Below are 18,181 nucleotides of genomic sequence, written 5' to 3'. Positions count from 1 at the left end.
CTGCTGTTCCATCACACTTGAGTCTCATCTGCAGGATGGCTGTACCATTCTTTCTTCAACAAAATTTGTGTTCTCTGTACAAAGAGTTGACTAGCTTTAACTGGAACAGGGAATGATAAAGTGGGCATAATTTTTCAGAACAGCTTCAGTGTCTTTAGTGCATACTTTTAAAAAATGATAGGTTGTCGTGGTTTAGCCCCAGCCGGCAACTAAGCACCACGCAGCCGCTCGCTCACTCCCCCTCCCGCAGTGGGACGGGGAAGAGAATTGGGAAAAAACTCGTGGGTTGAGATAAACACGGTTTAATAGGACAGGAAAAAAAGAAGGAAACAACAATGATAATACCAACAAAGGAATGTACAAGAACAAGTGATGCCCAATACAGCAATTGCTCACCCCCCCGTGCTCGACAGCCCGTCCCCGAGCAGCGATTTCCGCCCCCCGGCCAACTCCAGTTTATGTCCTGGGCCTGACGTCGTATGGTAGGGAATATCTCTTTGGCCAGTCTGGGGCAGCTGTCCCGGCTGTGTCTCCTCCCAGCTCCCCGTGCACCCCCAGCCTGCTCGCTGGAAGGCCAGCACAAGAAGCTGGACTGTCCTTGGCTGCTCAGCAGCAACCCAAAACATCAGCACACTATCAACAGTTTTTCATCCCAAATCCAAAACACAGTCCCGCACCAGCCTCTGCGAAGAAAACCAGCTCCATCCTGGCTGAAACCAGGACATAGGTGTATGCAGTTTCTGATGAGTCTATCTCCTAAACACTCTAGTTGATGTCGATAAAAGCAGATTACACAATTATTTATAAGACAAAAATGTATTAAGACAAACCTTGTTAACTTCCCAAGTGTAATTTATAGGAAATTGATTTTCGCAATTAAAAAGTATTGGAGAAATTGTATCAGCAACTAAATGATATAAAATATCTTACTGGTTTCAGTACAGGTAACAGGTATAAAAGGACAAAGCAGATAAAACTTCTTAAACGTACAAACTGATAACACAAAAGCTCTGAAGTATGCTTTGACACTAGAAGCAAAAGCCCTTTCCAAGTGCCATGCAGCACTTGTAGTTGATGGTGACATTTTTTCTGTTTCTGTTATTCTCCTAACACTAAGTGGAATTCCTGCATATTTTTACTGCTAAGTCTATCCTATCACTCTGTTTGCTCAGAGTGAATTGTTTTCTTAACAAATTTGACACCACTACACCAAGAAAAAACATGAGCAAAATCATTGATGGAAAGCCTTTCTGGTGCAGTAGAGACTTCCAATCAGAAATGGAAAAGTAGAACCTCGCTGATGCTCTTTTGGTCCTCGTATAGCCGTAGTAAACACATGCTATTTGGGTTTCAAATAATTTACATGTAAAACCAATTATAAAACTGTGAACCATGAATTAATGTTCAAGCATGTTTCAAGCATGAATGTTTAAGCAATGAAGCACAATTGTTGTGTTCAAAATGAGGTTTTGAAAAGAGACTTTGATCAACCAATGACTGTTGGGACTGCCTGGTCTCTAGTGTAATCACAGGTTAGGTCTCATTAGCCATTGCTACCAACATAAAGCAGAAACATTTTATAGAAATAGCCTGTTTGAGAGGAGCAATTAAACTATGCACCCATCCTTCTAAAAGGAATTAATACATTTGGCTTTTGGCCAGCACATCTGGATAACGACATACTTTCAGCTAGCAGCATGATTTGCATATTTGTACAACGTGGGATTTTTGCTCCTACGTTCTTTACGTGGCACTGCACTAACAGCTGTGGAGCTTGGGGCTCTCCACTGGTGTCTGGAATGGATGCACCACTACCAGTGTCAGTATTAGCTTTCCCACTCTGTTCTGCCTGTGAGTCCTGAGGAATTGCTTCTAGGTAAGATGATGTTACAGGCTCATTGCTTTTTCAAGTCTTTGGCTTTCTTGTGATGACTCCCAAAATAATAGAAGTGTTAATAGCTTGAGGGTATGGATATACATGCATAGAAGCTTAAAAGGGATGTGGAGTTGAATCTTTGTTCTGCAACATCTCATTGTCCACATTCTTCCTTTGCTTTTTTTTTTCCCCTGAAGACCCTTTTCTACATATACTCCTTTAATAATTTTCAGATTGGACTACTTCTCTTTCTAATAAAAATGCATTATTAAGCTCTGTCATGTGCCTGAATTACCATTTTTGCTTGGATTAATCTCTTGCTTTCAGTTTGTAAAATTACCTTTTCTGATGCCGCACTTTCTGAAAATACCTCATATACCAGGGACAAGGTAAATCTCTCTTCTAAATAGTGAATATTGAGACCTGAACATTTTTGAAAATTCTTGCATTATTTTTACTAGACTTTTATATTTACTTGTTACTAATTTTTATATGTCTTGTATCAGATGTTCTTGCTGTAGAAGCAAGCCTTCTTATCATTGTATTTTTTTTTTAATTTTCTTGCATCCCATACCTATAGTGGCTCATTGATGATATAGTTAAGTGACTAACCATTTCGAAGTGTAGCTAACAACTTAAAATATCAAACTGCATCTTCAGACCTCTTTTTAAAGTTGTATTTGCAAAGTTATGTGGCTTACTGACATCCAATATTGTTGTTAAGTTAGTCACTTTAGTTTTCCGCATTACTAGGCACATCACTGGACATGTTACAAGCTGCTGTAAGTTATGCATTGCTAGTTCCAATCTTACTTCCACAGACTAGCAGTATGGCTCTTAATGAATTTGATTTGAGGTTTGTATGTGTGTCCATTCTACTCGATACATTATTTTGATCGTCCGATGTCAGAGATGCTCTAAGAAAATAAGTACTGGGAGTGAATAGAAAGGTTTTTGGATGGTGGGATGATTGGAGGCATTCAATATAAAGAGGAGATGAGTAAGAAGGTCAGGTTAGTTATTCTGAGTAATAAACAGTTTATAATAATAAACAGCTAAAATACCTTTTTTTAATAATATTAACCCATGTCACTTGCTGACTGGGGGAAAGAAAGGATAGAGACCAAACAATTAGTGGTTGAAGTACCTAATCTTTTTATAGTAATGAATGTTTTCACTTATAAATAGGAGCTATGGGGTTTTTGTTGTTGGTTTTGGTTTTTTTTTTGGTCTCATGCTTTATACATAAACCTAGCACTACCTGATGAAGATACTTTTATGTAGGCTAGTTCATTTCTGTGTTACAGCCTGGATTAGACTTTCTAATGCTTCTTATCACTGTTACGTGCAAGGTCCTGATTATGGGAGACCAACTTTTTGATCCTGTAAACCTTTTTTTTAATCTAATTTCTATATTAGCTTAATCCCTTTTGAAGTTGTAATAATGATGCTTAGATTACTATGTTTACTGAGTCTCTCTTGAAATACTAAATTTTTTACCTAGGTTGAAGTTTGCTCTTGCTTCATGCTGCCATTTCCCTTAATCTTATTTTTTTCTGCTATAAGAAACCTAAATCAAAAATACAACTTTTATACGGTATACTGCTGTCACAGGCCTGTGACCATTTTAATTTCATCTTGCTGTGAGATCCAAACCTTGATCTTTCTGTGGAGAATGGCCTACCTACTGATTTTATGGGCATTACCTTGAACTTGACAGTTCCATTATTCACAACAAATGGCTACCCGGAAAGGTAGCTTAGGTGCTTTGAAACATGTTATGTGAGGACTCCAGGTACACTGAACTCCAGTGATGAGACATGTCCTTACAAATAGGCAGCACTGAAGGAAGCCGACTGCGCCTTCTTAAATAGGATTGACTTGACTTGTCCTCCTGGTAACTGCGGTGATCATGCATAAACGCACCCTGAGAACTGAACAAAAGGGTAATTGAAATGGGAGAAGAAAGAATAATTGAAAAGAATGCAGATAGTGGATGGAAGAAATAGCTACGTCCAGCATGCTGAGAAGTGCTAGATGTCTCCTAGACACTAATTTGGTTTTATAATATAAGGACAGGCTTTTCCAATGAAGGAATAAGGCAATATTCAAAGCATTTCCATTGGCCATAGACCGTAAGAGAAAGGAAACGGGTGGTATGCTTAGTCCAGCATCTAATTTGTCCATAGTGTGGCTTTAGAGGTTTGTTCCTTGCGGAAGACTGCTGCTAAGCTTTGTTACTGTTCATTACACTGTGCTTGTACCACTGCTGTGTAGCTCTCGGTAAACGGCTGCAGACAGCTCTCAACTCACGCAGCATGCAGCTTTTTGTTGGCTCAGTAATTAAAATAAACATGCTTGTTTTTCCTAGCTCAGGTTGCTCTCTATCCCACAATATACTGACTGGTAAAATATATTCTATTCTCTTTAGCTATTAACATTGAAAATCACTTCCAATTGAGTAGATCCTATCTCAGATGCTTGGCCTCCTTACTCCCCTTTGTACAGCTACTCCAGTGTCTGTTCCTCATATTAAGCTGTGCACCTCATGGCAGAGCTTTTCCATTTCCTCCTGCTGGATCATGGAACAGACATCATCTCTGGGGATTTCAAAAATCTTCTTTAGAGCTGCATTTTATTTATTTATATTTTTAATTTAAAGCGTTTATCTTTCAAAAACAGACTTGTCTGCTTTGTTTTGTTCAGTTGGGTGTTAATCCCTGTATAGCGATTTGTACGTTTGGTGAGAACAACCGTGTACTGTGCATATTTAATTGGCCTAAAGTAAAAATTCATGTTCCTTAATTAATGACAACAAACAATTCCCCTCTCCTTCTGTAAATACACACTATCTTTGTTCGTTTCAGACTGTAAATTATATTGTTTGTGTAGCAGTCATCACAAGATTCAGGGATAGTGACTGAGCCTCTTCTCCAGCTTCAACTTGTAACCTTTAATACCTATTTTTTAAACCTATGTTGTACTTATATAGCCATAATATTTATCTGATTATAATTATTAACAAATAATTATTATATTGCTATCACCAACATTTCTATTTATAATACAGCTTAATGTATTTAATAGTTAATAATAATTATTTAATAAGATACGTCATTAATTCAGAAACTTGAGAGGTTTAAAGTAAGCTATGTAATGCCATGCCACTGCACAAGGAAATAATACACTCTCCAAATATTAAAAGCAAGTTTAAAACAGAAGCAAAAATCCAGACTCAAGTGAATCTCTATATAAAGCACAAAAAGATAATTATTGCCTCTTTTATGAAAGACGGTAACAGTTCCTGGGAATATTTGTAAGGTCTCGTGGATGATTTCACAGTTTGTTAGTAGGAAAGAATGTAGTTACTCCATTCTTGTGCTATGCTGCAAATGGCACACAGGTGTTACTGTACCGTGTCATATAGTCGTAGGAATGCAAGTCCACAAATGTGTAAAGAAAATATAAACAGATAATCTTTCAGTTTAGATCAGTATCCACACTCCTTTAAATCCTTCAGAAAAGTTTGATACTTTTGTGAATCATGGGTTTTCCCTGCAAAGGCTTTTTCCCAATATGCTACATTTGTTCAAGTGTGGAGGAGTTCTGTTCTTTATTATAGTTGTGTGAGGTTGTCCATTACAAATGTTAGATGCATGACCCCGTAATTCCCATAACCAGTCTTTGGCACATTTTAAAGGTTTATGTTGTACTTGCCATCCTCCATTATTTTTGTCCTGAGACCTATTTAAGTGATATAATGCATGCTCAAGGATGTGGACATTATGTATTGGAATTCTTTTTAGGACCTCTAGCAAAAATTATCTCTTCATGGCAGCTTGCTTGAAAACTCCTTTTACTGATACTTCAATTTAAAGATGATTCATAAAGTTTTTAAAAGTTTTTAAAAGAAAAAAAAAGTTGTTGAATAGGAAAATCTTACATTTAGAATGTAAATAATTTATTATTCAAATGTCATCTTCTGATACTGCTATAACCATTTGATCATCCTTTTTTTTTTGACAGAAAGCTTTCAGCTTCTGATGTGTTTAGAAACAGCTTTAGTGTTTATTGTTAGTAAGATCCCCCTCAAAATCAACTTTTGCCTTGCCTTTTTATGTTCATACAATTAACTTTCTGTATTTATGTGTGTTTTTAATTCAGTTCTCTTTAGACAGGATTTTGACTTCTGAATGATGTCTTTACCTCTAATAATACTTCTAATCCTCTGAATAATCATGCCTAGCCTATTTGATCCATTGGATTCATCTTGGTTCATAGTATGCATTTACTTTTAGTCTCATGACTGAAGTAAGTGGAGTAACATGACTCCGCATTAGTCTTCATGCTGTCCATGATTATTTTATTCTTTTATCTGCTCCTTTTAATTTCTCTTTGGTGGACCACTTCTTTTTTTGTACTTTGTCTTCTAAGGCTAAATATTACTAGAATTTTTTGCCTTTTCCTTTTCTCTGGAATATTAGACCCAAGTATGTTATGGTCAGTCTCATATGCCTTGTCAGGACTCTCGACTCTGAAATTAGGAAAAAAAGCCCCAAACCTCACAAAACCCACAAAAACCTGCTAGCTGTAGGGTTCATACTCAAAGAATTCAGTATGTATTATATCTAAATGTTTCTCCTCTGTATCATTTTATGCTGTGTAAATGAGAGCCTGCTGAAATCTCTCATTAGAACTTACTAATGCCTTACTGTCTTTCTTTCAAGTTTCATTGTACACATCTATAGGTCTTAGTAGTTTTTTAGCCCTTGCGGTTTTTAAAACAAAGAGAAAACATAATGATGATTCCATATTTTTCTTAGGCAACTATATTGTTGTTTTACAGTCCTTAATGTTGGAAGAACCTTTCTAATACCTAACTTGCATTTCTTCTGCAACTTAAACCTTTTTGTTTTCCTCTTATTCATCACATACTCTGTTTGCCAAAACCTTTTGACTTCTTGCAGCCTACAGCATGCATTCCCTAATTTTGTCTTCCTTCTCTTCCAACTTCTTTTTTTTTTTTTTTAAAAAAAAGAACTTTTTCATGTCCTCTAGCCATTATTCTTGCTTTTTTCCAGTTTCTCTCCTGTTTGCATCTTTCTTGGAGTGTAATACTCCAAAAAGGGTGTAAGACCATCTGAAGTCTTGCATGTGGAAAAATGGAAGTATTCCCACACAAGTCAGCTTATACTAGTATACATCTTGTGTATATGTTCCAGTATAATGCTTGTTTTTTTCCACAAACTGTAAGTTTATTTGGTTTTTGAACCATTCTGCATCTCCAAGATCAGAGCATTCACCTGGAAAAAAGATCTTATCTAGAGAGGACTACTTCTAAAACAGCAGGTTAACAGCTGCTTAGTGTTTGGTGACAGCTACCAAGTTTTACATCATACTAAAATAATGAAATGTTCTAGTGATATGTTCAATTGTGAATTGCTTAGTGCTAGAATAAATAGACAACTTTGAAGGACCTTACAGGATGACATTTATTGAGAAGTTGAGAAAGTGATTTTTGAAGCAGAACTAGAGCACCTTTAAACAATAAAAAGGTGGGAAGGAAACATGCCTATTTATGTTGATGATCATTAAGCGTGGAAATAAACTATTGATATCTGTATCAAACATGATACTTTTACTTAAAAACAATCCAAAAGAATGTCCAAAATCATACTAAGTCAGAAGTTCATCATAATTTATAGGCAGACGTGGTCATTTTTCTTCTCTCAGTCTATGAAAGGCATTTTGAGGGGAAAAAAAACAAAAAAAAGGGGTTTAGGTGTTTGATTACTGTATTATATTTTTGCTTGATCTTCAGCCAGGTGTTTTAAGTTTGTTAGCAACCTACAGGGAATGTAATATTTGAAGGGAAACAGTGGACCCTCCTGAGGACGGAAACATAGTGAAGAATTTGATTATCAGATGTATTAAGAGAAAGGAGAAACATTTGAGTGGGCACAGAGGCAGCTCTGTTTTACTAAGTTTCTGCCCTTACCCCAACTTATTCCATGGTTTAGATCCAGAAGATACTCTTCTACTGCCTGCATGTTAGTGTGTTGGCATGCAGAAACAAGAAGAAAGAAGAAAGTGCAACTGTTGTTAGGATGTAATATTTTGGAGCCTGTCTTCAAAGGTGCATAAACTCTGTTTTTCTGACTTGTAAAACACCATGTGAATTCTATTTGTTTTGGGAAAATAATAGGCTGCTCAACAACGGCATCCTTTTTGAAATGTGTCTATGTTTTAAAAATTTTAGTGGAGACACTTAAATCTGGGGATGGATGTTTTAAAAAGGAATTAAATGCTTGTAAGTTGAGCTATGGATGTCATCCATCTGAACTTCTCGAAGGTTTTTGACACAGTCCCCCACAACATAAAATCATAAAATTGTTTGGATGGGAAGGCACTGTTTGGGTGGATGAGGAATTGGTTGGATGGTTGCATCCAGAGGGTAGTGGTCAACAGCTCAATGTTGAGATGCAGATCGGTGATGAGTGGTGTCCCTCAGGGGTCTGTGTTGGGACCAATACTCTTTAATGTCTTTGTCAATGACATAGACAGTGGGATCAAGGGCGTCCTCAGCAAATTTGCAGATGACACCAAGCTGAGTGGTGCTGTCAACATGCTGGAGGGATGGGATGCCATCCAGAGGGACCTGGACAGGCTTGAGAGGTAGGCCTGTGCGAACCTCATGAACTTCAACAAGGCCAAGAGCAAGGTCCTGCACAAGGGTCAGGGCAATCCTGAGCACAAATACAGGCTAGGCAGAGAATGGATCGAGAGCAGCCCTGAGGAGAAGAACTTGAGGGTACTGGTGGATGAAAAGCTGGACATGAGCTGGCAATGCACGCTTGCAGCCCTGAAGGCCAATGGTGTCCTGGGCTGCAATGTGGGGAAGGAGGGACCTGATTCACCTGAAGTCAGCATCTTTTTTGGAGACTCCATAGGAACACCTGTTTAAGGCGACAGGCCCCTTCACAGTTTTCAGTGAATAACCTAACAAGTAACCATTTCTGAAGGGTCCTGTTTGTGTGAAATGCTGAGTCAGGGACGTCTTTCCACTCATTCAACTCCTGTTACTTTCTGCCCCGTGAATTCAGCTTGTCCTCTTTGGGAGACCTGCCATATCCCTGCTTGGCCATGTGGGTTTGGTAGGTTTGGGACAAGGTGTTTGTTTTTTTCCTCTGCAAAGATCTGTTCCATTTTAGACTGATTAGAAACGCTTTGGATTTTTGAGTTTTCACTGCAACATCTGTGGTTATGTCTTCAGCTTCCAAACTTGTAGAGTTATCCAAGTCTTTAAAGAGCTAGGGCATTTGTCACGTTTCCTGTGATATGTTCTGTTACTGTTAACTTCGTCTTTGCTTTCCCTATCTGCTGTATATAAATTTTAAAAATTATTCCCTGTTTCTTTCCTACCTTTTGTTACTGCTCTTTTAATGTTTTTCCTCTATGTGATAGTTCACTTGGTGATCTTAAAGGTCATTTCCAACCTTAATGATTCTGTGATTATCTTGTGTTAAGTCTAAAATATTTAGTCTGCGAGTCTATTTATCTTTTCCACCATTTAAAAAAAAATTATACTTATTTCAACCAAATGTTACAGATGAGTGAGTTTCTTGTTGTCTAGTGAAGTACTCCTTAGGAAACATTTTTTTCCTCTCTCATTCTGGTTTCTAGAACTTTACTTTTTCTTTGACTTTTCTCTTCCCCTGCTCCTTCAACTGTTAAAATTGTTTCTAATCTCTGCCATAGTACTGAGCCTTGCTAAGTCATAGTTGTTTAAGTATTACAATATTCACAAATGTCTACCTGTTTTGGTTTGGTGTGGTGTTTTTTTTTTTTTTTTACACACAGAAAGAAATTACCTCTGCCCTAGCAACTTGCATCAGTTACCTCTTCGTTATTATATCCAGAATACTCCATTTGCATTTATATCCCATTTAAAAGTGTGGTGTACATCTTGCTGCTTTTCCCTCATGTTGTATTCTTTGCTCATCTAATGCTGATTTTTTTGCTGCTGTTGTTATGTTTTCAAATTAATAGTGCTTTTAATGCTGTAGCGATAACTAGGTCTCACACCTGTCTGAACAGCATAGTGATGACATGAAAACACAATCCCCCCCTCCCTGGTTGTCTCTGTCTCTAGCCAGGGTTGACCTTTAGCACAGGGCAAGTGTGGGGTAGGGGCACCTTTTCCTCCTATTGCAATGAATCATCTCTTCTCCCCCTCCCAAAAAGAGGAGGGGGGTGAGAAAACACCTTATCTTGTGAAAATGTAACAGCTGAGACAGGTATCTGGCTAGTGTTTGAAATAGGTAGCATTGTATGTATATTCTCTGAAAATATCATTATTGTTATTGGAGCCAGACCAGTGTTGGACATCTTGGTTTGCTTTGCAAAATGAGATTTGCTTTTGATGATACAAAAGAGAGAAGTTTGGCTTACCTATACAGCTTTGTGGTCCATAACTTCTACCTTCATGTGGCTTTCTTGGAAAAATATAATTAAGCCGTTGAAATAAGCATACTTCAGTATCTACCGAATTTTCAGACTTTATTGGGGTTTCAGGGACAAGCTTTCATTAGGCAAGGATGGCAGGTGTAAAGCTGACATCAGTTGTTTGGTGGAAAACAGCTTCAAATTGAGATTAATGAATTTGTTTATAAAATTTGACAAAGGCTGTCCTAATAGCACCTGATTTAGTGATGTCCCCTTTATTTGCTCTAATTTAATCAACTGATTTTCCTAAACATCTTTGTAGTGTAATCAAGAGGCTCTTAAGCTTTTTACATTTCTTTATTCTTAATCTTTTCAGAAAATTAAATACTTTTTTTCTGATGAAGAATTTCTACCTTCTTTATTTTTATATATATGTGTGTGTGTGTATATATATATATGTATATCTTTCTTTAAGTCTGAGAACACCCTTATGAAGTGGGAATGTAACTATTTTCCCTGTTAATAGAGGGGGCTGAACTGACCTGGCTTTTGACAGGATGTCCATCCTCTGAACAAATGTTCATCAGCTGAAAAGGTAGTAACTTCCATTCCAAATGAGAAGGTAGTTGGTGGGAGCAGATGAAAGTATAGGAAGACAGAGGCCTGGGCACGTGAAGGGGGTGATACAGAACAGCACTTAGCACTCCTGTGCTTTACTTGTAGGCAGCTGGCAGCAATAGTGTAAGCTGCAACTGTAAGTACCTAGAAGTGGAGTTTGCAATAGCTGAGGTGTCATTTAAGCAGTCATTTGGGAAATGGATATATTCATTCCACTCCCTGGTATTTTGTCTGAAGGACTAGAATCCATGGGACTGCCTTCATCACTGAGCTATATGATAGTGCTTCATTTTCATATGTGCTGATAAATTCTGTCCTCCATGTCTGTTCTGCACTCCTGCTGTACAGGTATTCCAGGCCCCCTCCTCCTCTTCCTTCTGCTTGGGTAGAGAAGTCATGGGAGATAAATTTGTAATCTTCCTGAGCTGCACTGAAGTTAAATGAGTGAATGATATTGCTTCAGAATATTTGTACAAAAGGGTGTATTTTTTTCTGAATTAAATCTGTGGCCACAGCCCTTTTTAATGAACTCAAGAGTGTTAATGAGCTCTGGATCTGAACTAAGCCAACCAGAGATATAACTCAAGGATAAGGGTGCTTACTCCTGGCATTCTGATTGGGTTTGGATATAGAATAGATGTCAAGCAATCCATCTCTGGAAAAATGAGAACAGTTTTGGGCATGCTCAGAAGCATAACTTGGTATGACTCTGGAACTCCACTGATAAAAATTTAGGTGCCCATAAGATCCTGGGTGCTGAAGGGTAGACTAGGAGTTCAGGGTTTTACACTTTTTCATCCAAACTAAGATGACCTCACTTGTAGATGGTTCCTTGAGGCAGGTGTTTGCTTTGGGTCTTACAGTTCTGAGGATGCCCAATATAATATGATTTTGCTCTGTCTGGCAAAATGTTCCTATTGTACAAGGAAACTGAGGGACCTCCTCTGTGTTCATATGAGTGATGGTGATTTTACTATCAGTCATCTGTCACTGGCTGACAGATTGAACTGATGCCAGGCAATTGGCAGTTTGCTTCTTGGGTTCTGATAAAGAAAAATCAACATTACCAGTAGTTTTCATATTAACCTTCTGTATTTATGTCTAATGGTAAGTCCTCCCTGTGAACTTACTTCTTTCTGATATCCAGCATTTAATATGTTCACAGCTGTTCTGTTTTTCCTCTTTGTAAAATAATCTCAGAAAAACTGTCAGTCATAGCTAATAGGATTTTTTTTGTTGTTGTTTTTTTTTTCTTCCCTCCCCTTCAACTGAAGTAAAGATTAGGAACATAATGCAGAATGGACATACACTTTTTTTTGATAGCATCCCTATATGCATTGTGACATGGATCTTGGGTTAACTTTTCAGTAGTGATCTGCCTTTCAAGTTTGAAATGAAAGTTTAAAAAGCTCAAACAAACCAGAGGACTAGTTCTTCATCCAGTCTTCTGTTAGTTTCGGTCCTGGGACATGGTACCTTGTGAACTTCAATATTGCAAAAAAAAAATTGTGTTGAGAATGCTAATGGAGATAATGAAAGGAAAATGACAATGTTTATCTTTAGTTTCCTGTTTCTCTTGATTCAGTTGAAATATAAGATGTATGTCAGACAAAGGATTCGGTTGACTGATTGTACTATTTCTAGATCAGGTAGCTTCTGTTTAGAAGTTTTGAACCACCTGTAATAAGCATATTAAAGAAAAAAGAAATAGATAGTCATCTCTTTTTTTGGCTCATAGGTCATAAAAAGGTTTCCAGGCTTTGTCAGGTAATAGTAACTGTGAATTAGCTGGTAAGATGTGCATTTAGCTCTGTCTCATTAGAGAGAACAGGTTAGAACTCGTTGAACGCAAGAATAACAGTAAGCAAACTGTTTTTTGCTAAGAATAAAAGATTTCTTGCTGATATCTGTTGATTACAAAGAAAAAGGCAATGGGGAGGCTTGCGAAGCTCTACATCCATTGTAATAAGCAGTTGTATTATGTTCTATATAAAGAACACAAGAAGACTGCTTAAAGCCTGTTTTGTATCTGTAACAATGTTAAATATTAAAATACAGCGTAGAAAATTGCTGGAGAACTTCTAGCTGATAATAGAGAAGGTGTTAGTCTGAAAATACATTTACAAGAATTTCTGTTTAGGTTTACAGAAGGGGGAAGGGATAACTTTCTATATTTTTTAATATTTGACAAAACTGATTATTTCACTCGGCCATGTTTCAAGATGACATGTATCATTAAAAAAATAAATTATTTCAGAATGTTTTTCTACTGTATTTTGTCCAGACCTAGAGCAGTTTTGGGAGTAGGAATGCTTTAAGCTTATTTCAGTTTCCCATTTCCCTCTGTAGTCTTACTAGTTTATGGGATCTTTTGAAAATTACTTTTTTGCAATTCTGTGTGTAGTAAATTGGTGTAACAAATTGCATGTTCATGATTAAGGGTAGCATTTTGGCCTCTAGAATTCTCATTACTTTGTATAACAAGATGGGAAACACAGCTCAAGATGTGATTAGCTGTCTCACAAACTCATTTTTTGACTTCTTGTCAATGAAGGATCCCAAGTCTTTTTCTACAAAGCTGCCCCATAGTCTGTCTTCAGCCTTTGCCAATGCATGCGTTTGTCCCCAGATGCAAGACCATTTGAGGTTCCTGTCAGCCTGTTCTTTCAGTTTGTTGAGATCTCTTTGAATGGCAACCCTACCCTCAAGTCTATCAACCATGTCCCCATCCCACTTATTTGGTGTCTCAGCAACCTTGCCGAGAGCATTCTGTTCCATTGCCCAGGGTGTTGAAGTTGTGTTGATCTCTCTATCAGCCCCTGAGGAATGGCATCTGTAACAACGTGCTAATTAAACTATAAAGGAATGCCAGTTAGACTTTGAAGTATTGACAACTATTCTTTGAGTCTAGTAATTCAGACAATTGCCTACTCATCTTGCAGCCTACACATCCCTCCAATTTGGCAATAAAACCACTATGAGACTGCATTGAAAACCTTCAAACTTCAAAGTAAACAACATCCCTGGTATTTTCCTTGTGCACTGAATCAGTCGTCTCACTGGAGAGGGCAAATTTATCAGGCATGATTTGCCATTTACAAATCATGTTGGCTGTTCCCAGTCACCTTGCTGTTGTTCTTGTGCTTGGAAGGGGCTTCTACAAGGACTTGTTCTGTAATTTTTCTGGGGACTGAGGCGAGGGTCATCATCCTGTTGTTCCCCAGGTGTTGTTTTTTCACCTTTTTGAAGGTGACTGTATACATCCACCTTTTTCCGGTGACATCCACCAATCACCACTACTTTTCAGGTGTGATGGGGACAAACATCTTATCCAGCTTAATATATGCATCCCATCTGGATCCATAAACTAGCATATTTCCAGTTGGCCTAAGTGGTCCTTAAGTTGATCCTTATTTCCTGCAGGTGGTACTTCTGTCCTCCAAACTCTGCTGGTAGGCACCTGGGGCCTGAGAAGCCTGATAGTAGATCTTGCTGGTAAAAACTGTCAAGGTATTGAGTGTCTTAGCCTCTTTCATGTCCTTTGTCACTAGATCTTTCCTCTTTCAGCAGTAGATCTGTGGTGTCCTTGATTGTAGAAGGATATCCAGTATGCTCATAGAATCCCTTCTTTGCATCTCTTGCTAGTTTCAGCTTCAGATACAGTTTTCCTAATTCTATCCCTGCATGCCTGGAAAGCGCTTCTGTGTTCCTCCTGGATAACTTTTCTCGGGTTCCACCTTCTTTAAGCTTCCTTTTTGGTTTTGAGCTTGTTAGAAGTTCCCCATTTAGCCAAATTGCAGATCAAATGGACCCTTCTCATCCTCTATGGAGGTTGTCCTTGAAGACCAAGCAGCTCTCTCAGGCACCTATGTCATTCACGACCATCTGCTATGAGATCCACCCAAGCAGATCCCTGAATAAACTGAAGTCCGTTTTCCTGTAATCCAGGATTTTTTCTTTGTTCTGTTACTTGCCTTACTCACTTCACTTAGAATCTTAATTTCCAATATCTTGTGGTTGCTGCAGCCAAGGTAGCTGCTGACTTCCACATCCCTGATTAGACTGGTATTTAAATTTATGGGTAGAAAATTCAGTAGAGCAACCTCCTAGTCAGTTTGTTCAGCTTTTGTGTCAATACTTGTCATCAATGCATTCAAAATCTGGGTTGCTTGTGCCCTACTGTGTTGCTTTTCCAGCAGATGAACTGGTGGTTCTATTCCACCGTGAGGACCAAGGAAGTATGTGAAAGCTTCCCTTGTTGCCCTGTCCTGTGTGTGCCTCTTACCTCACATCTCCAGAGCTTGGTTTAGTTAGGTTTGGAATATATCCTACTCATGATTCCCAAATTTCTTTTGGTATGTAGAAGCAGTAATGAAGTACAAGTGTAGTTTATGTGAGACTGAATGTGTTTGCCATCCAAAGGTAAACACTTGTTTCTGTTTCCATATATTTCAACACACAAACAGATGATTTAAATTCTGTCATTTCTGCCTCAGTCTATAATTTAATTTGACCTAAAGAATCAATGTACATCTACTCATCTCCTTTCTTCTTCACCATAGAGATGCTTATGTTGAACTGTTTGTATCTCTGATTCTGCATATCCTAGAATCAAGATTAAAACATTTGCAGTATTACATTGTGATAAAAGTGATCTCTACTGGTCGTAGATGCAGTGTAGGAAAGAAAGGTCTGAACTAATGGAATGTGTTGAAAAGCAATAGCTAATGTTACGGCTAGTTTTTTAGCCAAGTTTTGAAAGGAAAAAAACACACCAAACAAAGAAACAAAACCCAATACCCCAATCCACAAAAATCCCAGGAGTGGTAATGTGCTACAGCTTTTCAGATGGTTTTCAGGAACACACTGTTATAATGGTGGTGGTGTATATTAGTTCAGTATTATCTATTTAAGTCTTCAGAAGCATTGTATTTCTTCTGAGGATGAAGCTTTATGAGCAAGAACCTAGAATACCAACTTTGTTCTTTTTGGAAAGGGTTTGTTAACTCCTGCGCTTAACTAGCTGAGTATATTTTTAGTATTCTCTTCTTTTTGAATTTGGGGAAAGAATACCTTGTGTGAGGTAATACTGTCTGCTTTGAATTACAATGAACATGCAAAATGTAAAGAAACTGTTATTTAATCATTAGGATTTTAAACATTTATTTAGTGTGGATTTGGTGTTTCTTTTGGTTTTGTCTGTATCATCTGTTTTAAAATACATCTTAAAACCTGACACAGGCTTCAAGCCACCAAGAAGATGAAGAAGTGGTCCTTGTCCGAACAGATCGAAGTGGAAGGGCATGGCCTGTGACCGCACCAGCTGAACCACAGGAGCCAAAAGGAGGACGGAGAAAGCGACAGATGGTAAGTTTTACAAATGTGAGTATTAACATGTAATTCTGAAATGATGTTGTAGCTTTAATTTTATGATACCATAATTAATATGAGTGTCTTATCAGAATGTCAATAGGTAGTTTAAAAGTTTCTTTCAGAAGATGATTGTAATTAAGTGTTAGAATACATGTTTATTAAGCATATATTAAGTTTATTTTCAGACTATGTTTCCCTAGGGATCACTTTAGGGCTTATTTAAACGCACATTCAAGCAAAAGTGAGTTTTTCAAATTATCACAGTCTCTTAGCAAAGTAGTTTATATTACATAAAGTTACATAAATAATGGAGATTAGCAGAGGTGCATATTTCCAAAATAGAAAGGATTTTACTGAGATACTCAGGTCTCAGGGCCTAATTTTCCTTCCCTTTTCTCCTGATCAAAAACACTGCTACTGCTGATAGTAAAAATTATGACCTAATCTTTGTAACAAAGTTGTTTGGGGAACAGTGAGAAGCTTGGAGGCTGGAGCTGTGTTTTGTTTTCAGGATATTTGCTTGCAGCAGTAAATAAACTGATATTGCAATCTTGTAATAAGAGTTGACAATACCTCGTGTTTCTAGCAAGTATGTTCTTGATTAGTAGGACAGATCAGTTTGTTACACTGTTATGGACGAGTGAAAGGCACAAGGTGAGGAATTGGTGCCATCGTCCTGCTGTTTCCATTTTGGAATATGCCATCTTGCTTTATGTTAATGACCATTCCTATGGTCCTTCAGGATTTAGTTTAGTCCTGCCCTAAAGAACAAACTCAGTTCTCTTGTGTACTCTTAAGATGACAACATTTCCTAGCAGAGGTACCACATTTATACAAGTGTTCAGTAGTGTCTGTAATTGCTGTGTTTTAGTAGTGCCTGTGACTTGACAATTCAAAAGCTTCTGTAAATAATGAAGATTGCTTGTTGGAATATTCCATTTTTGTGAGCTGATTAACTGTTTGAATGAATTACTGTACATCTTTCCTGAGTGATAATGTTGTAGCCCTGATAGCTTAAGGATAGTGATTGTGGGAAGAGGCTGTCTGCTTTTATAGACCTACTGATGCAGTTGAAGAAAGTGGAATATGGTCTTTTCCTTAGGTCAAATCAAGCAGCAAGCCCAATCATTTCAGCTGTGCTTAGCTTGATTCATGATTATTTAAACTTGTTGAAATTTTTAGTATAGTTGATCTTTCTCACTAGGTTAATATTTATTTTCAATATGTTTGTTTCCAGGTCCCTACTCATATAGATAAAGAGAGAGTAAGGTATTTTCAGGATGATGATAGTATGAACCTGAAGGATTTGGTCAAAAATGAGAAGATGAGAACAGCAGAGGATCAAAACTCACTGTTCATGCGTATGGCATCAAAGGTAAGGTGTCATGTGTTTGGCTTTTTAATTAAGCATTTTATTATTAGGAATATCAGGGAGGACATGAGGCATCGGTGCTCTAGGTAACTTGCTTTAGGTTGTGAAGTCTGATTGTCTTGAATAATAATCAAGTCTGTTGTAAGATGGTCCTGGGAGATGTTATCAAAGTGACGGAAACCTGCATGCATGCAGGAAATGTGGTATGTTCAGTTCCTTCATAGAATTGATTGTGCTGTTCCTCTCTGCCTGTAGAATTGGACGTTTTTGAGGTTAACACTTTTAGAGTGTATTGTACACTCTAAAAATTATAAAATTATAAAATTAATAGGTTACCTATGCCCAACAAAGCAGGTTTTCCTCAAATTAGTGACAAATAAAAGCAGCGTTTTCTTACTGTTTAGAATATATCTTCCATGTAGATGTTGCAAGAATCAGTGATATTTGAAGCAAGCTACCTGAAACTCCATCAGGATGTCCTGGATAATGAGATAATT

General features: G+C 37.6%; 1 protein-coding gene across 1 annotated transcript in view; it reads left to right on the top strand.

Annotated features, from left to right (window-relative positions):
* Positions 1–17,687, top strand: part of LOC104618124 (CWF19-like protein 2) — a gene marked incomplete at its 3' end in the record, with an annotated part of 47,437 nt that extends 29,750 nt beyond the window's left edge. Inside the window, exons 10-11 of the mRNA XM_010283646.1 lie at positions 16,181–16,306; positions 17,550–17,687. Coding sequence (XP_010281948.1) covers positions 16,181–16,306; positions 17,550–17,687 — 264 coding nt within the window. The remainder of the gene's footprint in view (positions 1–16,180; positions 16,307–17,549) is intronic.
* Positions 17,688–18,181: the final 494 nt, after the last annotated feature.

Source organism: Phaethon lepturus, unplaced genomic scaffold (assembly GCF_000687285.1).
Source record: "Phaethon lepturus isolate BGI_N335 unplaced genomic scaffold, ASM68728v1 scaffold6823, whole genome shotgun sequence".
Classification (NCBI taxonomy): Eukaryota; Metazoa; Chordata; class Aves; order Phaethontiformes; family Phaethontidae; genus Phaethon; species Phaethon lepturus.
Note: the sequence above shows the minus strand (reverse complement) of the source record. Positions and strands in the feature narration are given on the sequence as shown.